This window comes from Antedon bifida, chromosome 4 (assembly GCF_963402885.1).
Source record: "Antedon bifida chromosome 4, ecAntBifi1.1, whole genome shotgun sequence".
In the NCBI taxonomy this organism is placed as follows: Eukaryota; Metazoa; Echinodermata; class Crinoidea; order Comatulida; family Antedonidae; genus Antedon; species Antedon bifida.
Window position 1 is genome coordinate 18419203 of NC_136229.1, and position 13143 is coordinate 18432345.

General features: G+C 30.9%; 1 protein-coding gene across 5 annotated transcripts in view; it reads right to left on the reverse strand.

The window, feature by feature from the left end:
- LOC144841130 (uncharacterized) overlaps positions 1-13143 on the reverse strand; it is a 71021-nt gene that overhangs the window by 31099 nt on the left and 26779 nt on the right. For 2 of the 5 annotated variants that reach the window (XM_078697319.1, XM_078697323.1), the window contains one exon: positions 9016-9042. The exons of 2 other annotated variants lie outside the window; for them this stretch is intronic. In XM_078697319.1, the coding sequence (XP_078553445.1) occupies positions 9016-9042 (27 nt within the window). Of the gene's footprint in view, positions 1-366; positions 1327-9015; positions 9043-13143 lie in introns of those variants that run through there. One more of the 5 variants, XM_078697321.1, reaches the window with a different exon arrangement.

Here is a 13143-nt window from a genome sequence, read left to right on the forward strand (position 1 = left end):
ATTATAGATTTGACGTAAAATTGTGGGAATTTAAGAAAAACTCTACCAAAAGGTGAAAACAGCACTAGAAATGCCACAGGGGAGTAATAACTGAGACATTCATTTTTTTGTAGGCCTAATTTTAAATACAAAGTACGGCAAGAAGTTGCTTCAGAGTTGCTGTTTACGGTTTGTCAAATTATCTTGAAATCGGCCTAAAGGCATTCACTAATAATTTAGAGTTGACATTCTACAAAAACACAGTATATGTTAAAATTAATAACCAGGTTTCTCAGAAGTAAAAAATAGTAAAAAAGAAAATATGTAATTATATAATTGTATATATTGAGTATAATATAAGCCTAGTTTTGTTTTGTTAAAACTTACATTTTTTGTCCTTTTTCACTTTTTTCTCCTTGGGAGCTCCGTTTTTCCTACTAGTTGGTTTTCGTGGGCGTTTACGAGTCATGAACATTGAATTTCCTTTCTTCTCAGAATGAAAATATATGGAATGAAATTATGGAATCTTCTAAAAACTTCGCTAGATTTGAACAAAATAATGGAATGTAGAAAAAGAACTGTAAAGAATTCTGGAAAAAATAGTTTCATAGACTCCTGTTTATAAAGGAAAAAAGACACTGTAGACTCCGGAAAAATGTTGGTCCCGTATTTAAAAGAAGCGCGATGTTACATTGCAATACCACGATGCATTCTCCAGAGAAAAAACTGAGAGGATAAAATGTGTGTATAGTCGAGATGACTATTGAAATCAGTTCCACATCTTAGTAAGTTTCACCAACTAAAAAGTTTTAAGTTTTAGCAAAGCCAGAAATAAAAAAAATAACTTCAGCTTGGAAAAATTGTCCCATTCAAAAAGTTTTCAGCAAAGTAGGAGAAAAAAGTTATGCACTCCTCTCAGATGGAATTGCTGTCCCATTTAAAAGTGAAAAAAACTTCACCAACACTGGTACCCTGGCAAACTTGCTAATCTATTACTACAACTCTTTCAATAACAGCTGTCTTGATGACCTTATGTTTATACACTCCATGTCATCAGTGAGGCTCGTGCGGCTTTAGCCAATCAGAAACCAGGAGTGATGGCCCACACGTGGCCAGATTCATGAGGGGTGCAACCTTATCATTACTGGTGGAGATCAAAGCTAACAGTGACATTTGAAGTTGTTCATCAATATCCAAGCTTGATAACAACAAGCTACCTTTTTACCAACTCAAGTGTTAAGATATTGCCAGGGGCAGAACACAATTGTATCCCTTCCAGTTACTGTACAAGTAATCAATTTACCAGATAATTAGCATGTAGTCTTTAAAAGATTGATACAATGATAAGTTTTAACACAAGTTTAGAAATTAGCAATTTCTTGATTTATTGAATGGATTTCATTGAGCCCAGAATTTGGACTACGTAACATTTCATCTATAACATTTGTTAATGTCCTAAACAAACTTGATTAAATTGAAAGTTTTTATTGGAGGCCTAAACATAAAAGTACTATAATGAATATTTTAAATTGTGTAAATGTAAACTAGAAAGTTTCTACATTTATATTAACTCGTCAAAGTAGCATCAAACAGCAATAAACAAAATTCTGCAGTTGTCACTCTAGGCCTATGGAAGTTTATTTATTCATGCTACATAGCCATAAGAATGGTCTAATAGTCAAGTTTAAATTGGCATTCTGAAGCTGGGCAAGATGTAAACAGTATGGCTTACACTTTTAGTATCTGCTTATACACCAACTTCACTTCCAGCTAACTTCAACTATCATCTAAAAAATTATGGCATTGACCAATCACAAATCAGTATCACCCACTATAACTTCTGGACCAATCAAATTCCAATACATTCTCAATTTAGAGGATGACACAACTGAAAGCCTATTGCTTTAGTTGTTGTCATGGAGATGATTGACAGTCGACCCACGGAGGCTCTTTTACAGCAGCTGAAGATACATTCTGATGCTTGTTTCATTTTTTTTCTCTCTTCTAAAAAGTCATGATAAAATTAACTGAATTACTGACAGGCTATAGCAACAGTGAAACCGGAAGCTATGATTGGTCAATTATTACTAGTAGTCATAGCAAAGTGGAGTAAGAAGTTGTGATTGGACAGATTTTTCCTGTTGTATGCCAGCGGTTTTGTACCCCTACTGATTCTTTTCTAAAACCTGTCTTGTGGAGATGTCTACCAATTGAATTATTAGATAAGAACATTTGTCATAGTATGTGATGAACTTGCAACAGGATATTAAACATTATATTAAAATAATAAAAGACAAAACAATTATTTTTTAATTCTTAGGAACCAATCAATCAAATGTTTTAACTTCATATAAGGGACAATACATTCATTATTCTAAATTTATATTAATCTAGTTAAATTTACAAAATGACATACACTCTTTAAGGTCTATTTTAAATCTATTTTGAAATGAATACGGTTTGTTCGCTATGCTGTAGTTTTGTTTTGAAAATCTACAATGTTTTGGAGTTTAACTTTAAAAAAAAAACATATTGGAGTAGTATATTTGCTATTATTCTAACATAGTTTTACAAAGACAAGGAATAAAACAACCAACTCAGCATTAAATTAAAAACTGACATTTTGTCAATGGTTTCATGATAAATTAGCCTTAAAATAATAATTTTTTAAAGTTTAAAAACATTTGAAATTATTAAAAGACCAGATGGAACAAGATAAATATCTTTAGTCTTGCATATTTATTTGGCTTGCCCACCGATAGGAAATGTTGCCAGGTAACCATCTAGTTTTATCAACAAATCAGGCTCTTTAAATTTCGGACAAAATTCTACACATTCCTTCAGAGTCAAAAAGTTGGTCCTAACTAAATAGATGTTCATCAACAGTTTTCAACAACTATACCTTTATGAAATAAATAGGTATTTGTGTTTGTTGTAGGTAAATATATATAGATAGCCTCAGAATAATTAAATGCTTTGGTCTTAAACTAAAAAGGTAGAGAATAACACATTCTAAAAAGGTCTAAATGTTCCTTATATAGATTTTCAATAACAGAATCAAAACGAGTAACGAAAGGAGTTTAAAGTTGAAACATAAAAGAGAAAAAAAAATCTTGAATTAATAATGAAATATAGTAAACCTCTTCTGAAATCAGACTAAACTCCAGAACCTCTCACCACAACCAGACTTTTTTCCCAAAGGTGTTTTGGGAAAGTGGATGTTGGAAAAACAAAATACCTTTAGAGGTAAACACATAATATAACCAATAGAATGATAACTTGTTTATTGATCTCGGCCGCAACAAGTTCAAAAGTACCATAACTATATTATATTTCATTTTTTCCAATCATTAATGTATCCTAATAACTATGATAATGGTTTATTATTTAAAAAAATCATATTTATGAGTATGAATGTTCACTTCAAGGATAATGCTTTAAATAAATATTTTACAAACAAAAATCATTTTTCAATTATTACCATTTTTGGAAGATATTATTCGGCAAGCAACGATGAAGTATTCTACACGTTTTTTTGCAATAGAGGAATGCAGCAATGAAGAAACAACATTAAATCATCAGATATTATAAAAATGTGATTGATTCACATTTTGAAATTGGATGTTGAACATTGTTTATTTCAACTAAATCATATATATAACTAAAACTAGGTTACTAAATAAGGTCAATACAAACTAAGTTCCACGCATTAAGAATATTATAACAACAAAAAGAGTTTTCTTATTAACAAAGCAAATTTGTTTAAAACTGTTTACAAGAAAATCTTTTAACATAATTAAAATTGGTTTGATGACATTCAAAGAGGGTGATTCTTGTCATGGCAATTTTGCATCAAGAAAGTCTAACCATAGAGATATTATAGTAAAGTATCCTGATCATTTGATAATGGTGTATATCACTTTGTCACAAATAAAGGAAGTATAGATTACAAACAAAAATAAATCCTAAATAAATAGTTATAATTACTAATTAGGTGCTAGACATACTATTATCAGGATATCAAGCTAATTATTATTGCTATTAATTATATTAATTAAGATAATTATGGTTAATTATTCTAACACTTGAATGACTAATGTATTTGGTAATAAAAGGAAACAAGCAAATTAACTCAAGGCTATCAGAGCAAAGTTTAACTCTATGAACCAATGAATTAATTACTTAATTTTAAGTGAAATATTAAGTAACTATTAGTATTACTACCAGAACATTCTTTAAAATAATGTGAACAATTAAATTATTACACTATTAAGTTTCGAAGAATTAAGTGGATAAAGTAAACTATGGACCAATTATTTCTTACTTAATTTTTATTTAGTGAAATGAGTACTGTACGAACTAATATACAACATTCACAAATAATGTGAATAATTAAATTAGAAACTAAAAATAAAAAGTTTCAGACGTATTTTATACCAACATATTTACTAAATAGTTTTGATAAAATGAGAAAATATATAAGTTGCTCAGTCACAAGTATATACTTCCAGTCATCATGTTCTAATCTTTGATATTTTTGCTGTTTTTTGGGGATGTACTAGTGACTGAACTATTGCTACTTGTAACAATAATTTTATTTCTAAGCCTATACAGGGAGTTGTAAACTGGCCTATCTATCTGATAAAAATGAAAAATCTTGTTTTCTAGAGGGTGCTATATAAAGTACAGTATTTATTAATGATACACTGATTATTAGTTCAACTTTTTACCTGTATTATATGTTTATCAACAATTCTTTAGTCATAAAAACTGATTAAATAATAAGACAGGTACTATGTGTGTAGTTTTCACACTTTGTCTGGAGCCAATCCAAGATTTATGTTGGCCATTAAAAACTTGTATCAAATAGAACTCAGAGGCCAAGATAAATTACAACACAGAGTACTATACCTCACTATCTATAATACTATGACATCACATGTATTTTTAGCCAAGGCACGCGCCAGGCTCATTATGCTAATAAGTTTGCCAGGAGGTCCAGAATCCTGAAGTGTGCTTCACATACCATGGGTGTAAGAAGATACCCCTAAGCCAGCAATGGGTAATTTCCAGCCAGGAACAGTCGCACCTACACAAAGAACGTCTAAACAGTTGTTGTAGGCATCACGCAGTAGGTGAATGATGGAACCGGGGAGCGAGGGAGTAAGAACGACACTCAAAACGAAAGGAAGAAAATGATCATATGAGCCTAAAATAAACATAATACTAAGACAGTTGGACAGGCCAACAAAATATGAATGTGCACATAAAACTCTACCTCTTAAGCCACTACTACTCCATATCATCCCCAAACTACTATCACCATTAAAGTATTATAAAAACATGAACCTAATTTAAGTCTTGAAGGTTGAAAATGACAAATCATTTTGTTATTCCTATAAACAGAATTTGAGTTACAAAATTGTTTACATAGGACTGGTAGTTGATATATACATCAATCAGTGATAAAGTCAGTGAAAGGCCTATTGGTAGCAGTAAAGTATAGAGTGTCTAAAGTCAAACTAAACCCTATTAATGTGTTTAAAATAATAATTTTCAGTTGCCATTCAAATTAGTTTTATATTTAATATAATATTTTGTAACTTTTTTCCCATTTAAGAATGGTAATATTATGTGATACTAGTAGTAGTATTAAATGTGAAAGACTATAATTTGATAAAAAGTAAATTGTTGACAGGTATATTGGTCTACAGGTATGGATGTACAAGTATAGTACATGGAGTTATCTGGTATATGCACGAATCTTGATATAATTTCAAGTACCTGGATATATGTGGAAAGTACCTGGATAAATGTGGAAGTACCTAGATACATTAGTGCAAATACCTGGATGTATGTAGGCCTACAAGTATGGCTGTACAAGTACAGTACATGGATTTATCTGGTATGCAAGAATCTTGAAGTAATTTAAAGTACCTGGATATATGGAAAGTACCTGGATAAATGTGGAAGTACCTAGATATTAGTTCAAATACCTGGATGTATGTGCAAGTACCTGGACATATACAAGTACCCTGGATGTAAATGCTTGAAAAGCAAGATTTAAGTCCCTGAATAAATGTTCAAGTCCCTGGATAGGAGCATAAGTGCCTGGATGGATGTTTCTGGTTAAATAAGTGAATAAATAGTATGTCTGGATAAGTGTGCCTATATCCATCTGCTGTGTCTGGAAGTGTAGATTGAAGAAAATTTCAGACAGATGAATTCATTTCACATTTTTATAAAGCAAGCCGCTAAACATACTTCATTGCAAATGGTAAAGTTGTAAATCAGATTCAACCACGAACGATTAAACAGCAAGCTTCACTGCTATCCCTTCCACAAAGGTCAGTGAGAATACTTCAACTATGCAACTAGTTGAAAAACACTATACAAACGTACTAGAAAAATAAACCTCAAGGAAAAGGAATGAAATCTAAATTGGATTGACTAGATACGATTTAGAGAAACCTACAGAATGATATTAATTGTTGTGAGTTTGTAATATCATGGAGGAAATAATTAAATTCCTACATGGTATAATAATAAATACAATAAATATTGCATAATTATTATATTATACATTATTTATACATTGTGTGTTATTAAAAGTTATAAAACATAAACTGGTATAATATACAAGTATTACAAGTTATATATAAATTAAAAGGTAAATATAAATATAATATACCATATATATAATTAAAAATTTTTAAAGAATTAGTTATGGTTTAAATTAAATGCAACTTTTTTTGTACGAAATATTAAATATAGATTTAGGACCAATCACAGTGTGCTCTCAATATCATATTTTGCATAGACCATGTTTGCAAAAACGCAATAAAAATTTTAGAAATTAAGTTGCCTGTATTGAAAGTTAAGCAGCCACCACAAGATTACAATGTTTGTTGGCCTACTCTGGCTAGCTACAGCATCATTTCCTACGCAGCTAGCATACACTGGCTGCTTGCAACATCATCCTCCAGCAACAGCATGATGTTGTAAGCGCTGTGACAGCCCTCGTAACTAGTTCACTAATCAATTAACAACTCCTAGCTCAATGTGTCAAATCTCACCAGGGCAACGCGGACTTCAAGACCAATTACCGGAACAAAGGCATGATGTCGATTGCAACTACCTCCTCACCTAAAACTGTTACTACATGTAGATCTGATGTGGTAACACTGTCCGCCTTTCATGTTAGACTAACAGCTGGCAGGCCTCGTACATCGTTGTGTAGATATCTTATACCGATGCATAAACCATGATCAGACATATTAAATAATGGAATATACAGGAAAGGGTGCAAAGAGTTAGGATAGTATCTTCCTCAATATCAATTTTTGTCTTATCATTTTCTCACTTGTATGTTATTGGCATGTAGAGCCAAAACAACTTTATGGTGGTAAACACATTTTGTAGAATGTCGATTAAACATTGTTTGAATAGGTTCTTTAATATTAAAAGAGAGAAAAAAATATATACAAATTGTCCTATATTATGTTTGAATATTGTCAAAATGTTCTTGTTAGTTAAAAAATAACAAAAACAAAATGTAAACATTAAAATTTGCTAAATGAAAAATGATTATGATTAAGAATTTAAATCTTATAATCTTTGATGGTTAGTTTCAACAATGAACAAAATCAAATGGTTTTGTTGCCAGAAGAAGAGGAAATTTAAAATTAGTTGCATTAAATAAAAGCATTGGAATACTAAATTTTCAAGTCAATGTGGTTAGCATCAGTTTTGATCAAAAAGCATTTATCAATATAAATCTGGATTTACTTTAAATGTAAAAGACAAGATTAACAGCAGATTCATTGGCAGTTTTTTTCCGTTTAAACTTGGAAATTTATCATAATTGTTTTGTAGCATTATTAATCAATATTAGATTAGTCAATAGAATAGAAAAATTCTTGTTTTTATAAATTAAATATAAAATCAAATGAGTGACCACTTGACAAGAAACCGAAAATCTAACCACTAGATAATAAACTAGTAATGGTATCTTAATATTAATGAACTATGTAGTCTAGTAATAATATCATTATGTGCCAGTATACATTAATGCTTAGATGGTCATGTCATAGGATTAGGTCATTTATGGACACACGAAAGCCACATAGGCATAGAGGCAATAATCCCCTGTCCGAATAATGTACAGTTTTTTTTCATGCACAGAACCAACAGCTTATCATCCTTTTTGAAGGACAATAACATCCTCTTTAAAGGACAATGTAACAAAAGAAAGGCCGACCTTTCCCAAAATGGCACTTAACCTTTGACCTTTCACACTTCACATCATTATATTTTGATTAAATGACCATGCTAGTTTCATGTCTAATTTCTTCCAACTTCTACGAAATATAAGGATCTAAATGAAATTGGCTACCACCAGTTTTAGTAGACCATTCTAATGCCTGTCGCATCAAGCGGTGTTGTGATTGCACCTCAACTGTACTACCATATAAAAATTTGGCATAGTTGCAAAAGCAATCACAACAAAGGTTGGTTTGTAAGCATGTGCAAATGGCCGTAACGCTGTCGTCACATGGCAATCTTTAGCATTAGGTTGTGCAATCTAAATCCCAATTAAAATAGAAACTAACTAAACAACAAACTAAAGAAAACTGACTTGATTTCTAAATTAGAGTAGAAAGTTATTATTTACTAAAATGAATAAATATAAACAAAGTATTATTATTGTTGATTAGCTGTTTTTAGTTATTTTCTTTTTATCAACAATGATTGATGAAGTTGCTAGGTTATATGGAGATCATGCCAAAAGAATAAATTGCAGATATTTGTAAACTTGTAAGAAAATTGTCATGTTTAATGCAGTAGTAGTTAATCAACTGCAGTTACTGCAGTTATAATAGTATTACTGACAATAATCATCATATCATTTCTTGTTATGTTGAAATGATTTGAATTTGTCAAATGTTTACTGCAATAAATTAATTTTGACATGATCTATAAAAGGTGACATGAGTTTAGTGAGGTGAGCCAATAGGAACAACTAACTCCACTTACTATCACTCTTGTATAAATTATCATTCTCTGAAAAAATGGAAAATAATTAACATGCTATAAGTCAGACACGGAAAGTGTGGATTTTTCTTGCTACTTGTGCGACATACTTTATACTACATTCTATGCTCTGTGGGAAAAAAGTTACTAGTGGCAGATAATATCTTATCGGACACTTTAAGTGAAACAAATGAACAAAACATATCGATCACATTGGGTTATTGTTATACTGCAGTAAACACTATCTGCAGTAAAAATTCAGAATAATATTAAAAAGTATGATTGATATTTGTAATATAAATTAAATATGAATATTACCGACACTGGCATTAAAAAGAAAACACTAAACAATAAGTTAACTACATTAATAACTCAAAATTTCATTACTTTTGAAACTTTGAAAGCATATTTTTTATATCAAATAAAATTGAATTTGGAACAGTAATCGAAATTTATTCACAATTAATTACAACCACATTTATGATTATGTCAATGAAATTGTGCCCTGTATGGTACTGAAGTATGTTAAAAGACCTCAGGGCGATTAAAAACACAAGAAGATATTAAACTAACTGGAAATTACAGTAGGTAGCATAGTTTTCTGGTTTGATACTATGACTTCATAAATGAATGCTAGAATACTGTCAATGTTTGCTGCTTTAACAAAGATGATCAATAAAATAGAATGCTCTCATTATCTGTGTCATCATTATTATCTTTTATTAAAATCAATTTTCTCCTCTTCTAAGCGATTACTGATTGTCACTCCTTCCATGCTACTAAACTATTGGTCATCTCTCCACATTAAAGTTCTTCAAAACCAATTTTAATTTTTTTTATCTTTTTAATTAGGGTGAGAAATCTATAGTACTGTAGCATTTAGTAATTGGTTGTTGCTGTACCACACAGTCTTAAGACTAAAAAAATTAAAGTGAAATAAAGGAGTGAAGTGATTTGAAATACAGCAAGTTCACAGACAAATCCTAATTGTACAATGCACATGAGAAAAAACTACATAATCTTTCAGATTGTTATAGGCCTACTGTAGCACTCGTTTTATTTTGATATTTTTAACTGATGAAAGTAAACACTTTTAACACCTGTTGGCCAACTGGACATACAAGCTGGACAACACACACACACGAATTGGTAATAAATGAACCAACAAACACCACTACTATATGTTTGAATTTACCCATAATCATCAATATAACCTATTCTTTGAAATCACAGAGGAATCATTAAAACAGACTTATCGGAAGTGATTAACTTTGTTGCCGGCAGTTGTACACGCTTTTTGTGTTTTTATTAGTTTTTTTAAAAGATAAATTTGAGATGGAAGATTGCAGATGTGTTGAAAGAGGCAATGAAGTGATCAAATGTCACAAATAGCTTTTCAACTTTCACCTTAGTAGAGAACTATACACATACACAGCCACATTTAATGCTTTGTATTACTCTCTCGCTATAGGAACTATAATAAATAAACTTGTTATCAAGCATAACCATCAAGATAATATGAAATGACAGGAAAAAAAAACTTTAAAATTATCGCCCAAACATTGTAATATGATCGTTTTAACTTGTTTTCAAAACAAACATTACCAAATCACAATAAGAGAAACATCAAGCAACATGAAGTGAAAACAGAGAAGTTAGATGTCAAGATGAATTACAAAGACAACAAATGGTAAAATGGTAAAATTGACATTACTAATGCATACATGATGTGGTGTAAGAAAGTGTAATGCCACTTTCTAAGCTTTAAATATCAAAATTAAAAATGTACTGTACACATGGTAAGTTTCTCTGTCCGTCCGTCCATCAACAAAGCGCATTATGGTAATCATTCTTATTCTTGGGTCTCTGTCAATGTCTTCTTGTGGAATTCATCGCCGATTAATATCCGTCATGCAAATTCAATTGTAAATCACTACTATTCTTAATTTTCTGACATCTATTTTTCCAGTCTTTAGCATAATGCGATATATAAGCCTAAATTATTATTAGTATTAAATATTATTTGAGTCAATCTCTGATTGTTAATAGAGACAGACTCGTCACAACATGGTAAATAATATTAGCTTTATTTAAGAGCATTATTGTAAAGGTTGTATTGTGGACATGAAGTAACTAAGAACAGAATGTGTAATATTGTGTAAATTGTCTATTTTGATTAATGCCAATTGGTAAAAAGTCTACGAAATAAAATCCTTCGTGTATTTTACTTTCTCCCGATTAAAAAAAAAGTACCGATACTTATCATCCGACATGATATCAAACCTAAGGTCCTAAACCCCAGACAATTTCTGGTCGATCATTTTCTAGACCTTTACATAACTACACTTGCACCAAGCGTAAATTTATTTCCTGGTGTTGGGTTCAGACTGACAACAAGACCCTACGGAATATGTTCGTGCTTCCATACTGTTTTGATACATTCCATAAGTTCATTCAGCATTTTATGCATTTTTTTAGAGAAGTGCTTTTAACTTACTACATTTACCATCTTTGTTTGAAAAAAATTAAAAATAATTATATTTGTTCGAAATGATAAAATTTGTTGATGAATGTAACAATTCACGCTGAACGTAAATGTCAGATAAATGTAGCCAAGAATTTTAAAGATGAAAGGTCTTTGGCGGAATTTGCAAAAGAATGACATCAAGAGAAGGTGTCTGTCCCAAGTGTGGACTCATTAAAGTACAAAATAAAAGGGAGAGATGGTGGAGTGGATTGTCACAGAACATTGACATCAACACTTTTAAATGAAAAATGGTAGGTTTTCTATTGTACCTGCAAAAGGTGCACACAAATGTCCAAGAAAATATGAATATAAAGTCACTCAACACAATATTTTTTTTCTTTCTATATTTTCAAAAATATTTTTACAAATTTTTAAATAATAACTTATTTGGTTTTTTTCTTTTTTTCAAAAATCATTTTAATGTTTGTTTATTTTAAAATCATAGATAACATTTATTTCCGAAGCGTTATTAAAAACAAATAAATATACCAAAAAACTAGAAACATGTAATTTATAAAATGAGATAAACCAATTAGGGTATTCTCTTCAAACAGTGAGATATTATAACAGTCTGGGAACCACGCCCTCCTGTGGGAAAATCCCCATAAGCTACCATCATCGTCTTTTCAAGACATGGAGGAGAACAGGCTATTGTCGGTTTATCCAAGTTCAAAAGCACAAAATAGACTTGATTAATCAGTGCCTAGTAGGCAGTTGGTAGGTTCAAACTTTACTATTGTATAAAGTGAAACATTACAAATAGAAACACATAAGGGCGGAGGTATATATAAGTAAGAAGTCAATAGTCAGTTAGTCCCGAGAGCAAGAGTGCAAAGAAGGTCCAATGGTGCATGAAGCTTGCATCAACAAGGAACACCTCAGGGGATAAAAGCAATTTGCTCCTGGTTCTGTCTGTCTACCATTCTACCAAGCCTCATCAATCATGGGCTCAGCTACCAACTCTGGGCTATACCACAAACATTGACGATTTTTAGATTGAAATTTAAAAATCTGTTTCATGTTACAGAACATCTTGAATATAGATTGTCAAAAATTGGAGGCGAGAGCCTTTGAAATTGTTTATATTCGGCAGTTTTTGTAATTTCAAAATAGTTTAGAAGAATCATAAATTGTGGTTGATATTGGTTGATTTCTTATATAAAATACATAGAACTAAGTGACTTTTGTTCAAATGTACTATGTTTTGCAGCAGAAACATGAACAAAAAATGCCATTAAAATAGGTCACTCAATCATATTAACCCATAGTACAGTAATCCTTCTTTATTACAGTCAACCCAAAAGAGATCACCTTTGGGCCAGATTAAAAAGACGTTTCTAAGAAAGAAAAGTTAACGCATTTTACATGTAGTAATTATAAAATTGATAGAAACCAAAACTACATCAATGCATTTGAAGGACAATTTGACAAAATACTACAGCTTCTTCAGCACTGACTTGAACTGTATTATAAACTGGTTTCTTCTAAACCTAAAGGTGAACATCAAATGTATAGGAAACTTGAATAAATTACGCTTGACACACATGTGCTAAACCTGAAGATGCAACGATATCTTTTTGATCACCAGATTTGTTGCTTATAAA